This window comes from Lactuca saligna, chromosome 8 (genome assembly GCF_052625555.1).
Source record: "Lactuca saligna cultivar CGN05327 chromosome 8, ASM5262555v1, whole genome shotgun sequence".
Taxonomy (NCBI): domain Eukaryota; kingdom Viridiplantae; phylum Streptophyta; class Magnoliopsida; order Asterales; family Asteraceae; genus Lactuca; species Lactuca saligna.
This window is the reverse complement of record NC_136424.1, coordinates 207,372,270-207,374,463: the sequence shown is the minus strand read 5'-3', so window position 1 is coordinate 207,374,463 and position 2,194 is coordinate 207,372,270. Positions and strand designations below refer to the sequence as shown.

Here is a 2,194-nt window from a genome sequence, read left to right as displayed (position 1 = left end):
TATGGGGTAACTCATAAATTCTCTACATCTTACCATCCATAAACGAGTGGGCAAACCAAAGTGAGCAATAAAGCCTTAAACAGAATCTTGGAAAGATCGGTGGGGAGCAACCGGAAAGAGTGGTCGGACAAGCTAGATGATGCACTTTGGGCATTCCGAACAGCTTTCAAAACACCTATTGGTATTACACCATATAGGCTAGTTTATGGAAAGCAATGTCATTTACAGGTGGAGATCGAGCATAAAGCTTTTTGGGCTATAAAAATGTGCAACTTCAACATCGCGGAGCTCAAGAACAACCGGTTGATGCAAATGAATGCTCTTGAGGAACTTAGACATGATGCTTATACTAGTTCTTTAATCTATAAGGAGAAAACCAAAAGTTGGCATGACAAGAGGATCAAGAGTAATAAAGAGTTTCATGAAGGGAAAAAGGTGTTGCTTTTTAATTCAAGACTAAAACTTTTTCCGGACAAACTCAAGTCAAGATGGGATGGTCCTTTTCTAGTAAAGAAGGTGTTTCCACATGGTGCTATAGAGTTAATATCAAAAGATGGTACCCCTTTCAAGGTAAATGGACATAGAGTGAAAAGATATGAAGAAGGAGTCCCAAGAAATGAAGACATAGAAGAAGCGCTTCTACTGGAGGGAATGGAAGAAACGTAGCAGGGGAGGAGTCTAGCTAATGACTCCTTCAAAAGAAGCGCTCCCGGGAGGCAACCCGCATTTAGAGTTTGCATTTCTTTTCCCTTTATTTTATTTTTAATTTCTTAGGTGTTGTTTTATTTTCATTCTTCCTCTGAAAATATGTTTTAAATGATTGCTTGAGGGCAATCAATGCCTAGAGTGTGGGGCGGTGTGTTAAAAATCAAAAAAGTTAAGTTTTTTTTTTCCAATCTGCAAGACTTACTCGCCGAGTTTATACGCATAGTCGGCGAGTACATATTAAAAAACCTAGCAACTCACGAATACGTGGACCTACTCGGCGAGTAGGACTTTTCTACCCGATGAGTAGAAAATTTACATAGGTAGTTTATAGTCTGTAAATAAGGGTTTTCACTCATTCTAAACATTACCCTCATACCCGCCGTGCATATCTACTCTCAAGCCACTTCTTACATTTTTTTTGTTGAATCTCCATCTTTGAAGCAAAAAGGTTTGATCTTTACCCTCAATACTTGTTAAAGGTTAAAGCTTTATCAAATCTTATCCCTTATTTCACCCAAAACTCGGATTTGGGGTTTCCTTAATTTTTAGGGTTTTGAATTTAGTATGAATTAGGAGGTTTTAGGGAAAATTTCTTTTGGATTTGTGTTTTATAGACTTAGTACAACAAACCCCAATGAAGAATTAGATGTTTTACGGACCTAAAATGGTTTGATGATAATCTGGTCCCGAAGTTCTTCCTACTCACCGAGTAGTTCTTGAACTCGACGAGTAGGTGTTTTGACAGATATGTATTATTGAAATTTAATTGTTGGGTATTGTTTGTTTGTGCTTTCTTAATTTTATTTTGTAGGAACCATGTCTAGGAGAGGCCAAACTTCACGTCGGGGAAGCCAAGGAGACATCCTGTGGCTTTCTTTTTGCCAAATCACCTCTAAATCTTCAATGGCATGCGCTAAAAACAGACTGGAAGCGTTAAAGTAGAATGGGATCCACCTTCCTAATACCATAAACTGGGACTGGTTGGGAAAAGTCGGGTTGGAGGAGGAATTAACGCCATACTTGATAAAGGCTTATGATGTGGGAGATTCCACCATCATTTGTGATGGTTGGCTACAATTGTTCAAAATCCAAGAACCGGTTTTAATCGGAATTGTGTTGGGAATTCTTTGCTACCATTTCATTCCGAGGTGGTAGTGAGTATTATAATCCCAATATTATTTCATTCTCACTCGATGGGGAGCTGCGACAATGCAGCATGGCTGAGCTTTCGTGGAGGATTGGCATTTACGACCAAAGTGCCATGCTAAATGAAGACTTCGAGAGCTTTTTGGACTCGTGCCGCAATGACCTTCCCGAAGAGGTTGTTGCTTCCACTTGGTGGAACACTATTGCCAACCGAGAGTACATTCCATCTTCCGCTCAGGAGGGCCACATCGGTTCACCAGTTCACCGTCTTATTGCCAGCACAATCAACATGCGTAAAGACGATGATAAAGTCCCGACACTTGATATCTTCTATCTTTGG

The 2,194-nt window shown here is 39.9% G+C and overlaps 1 protein-coding gene across 1 annotated transcript; it reads left to right on the top strand.

Moving 5' to 3' along the window:
- The first annotated feature begins 264 nt into the window (after nt 1-264).
- Nucleotides 265-666, top strand: LOC145010456 (uncharacterized). The gene has a single exon (XM_078968995.1). It carries the CDS (start codon nt 265-267, stop codon nt 664-666), a length of 402 nt encoding a protein of 133 aa, XP_078825121.1.
- Nucleotides 667-2,194: the final 1,528 nt, after the last annotated feature.

Coding starts and splice junctions, on each gene's coding strand:
- LOC145010456 (XM_078968995.1), top strand. CDS start 265: ATGTGCAACTTCAACATCGCGGAGCTCAAGAACAACCGGTTGATGCAA.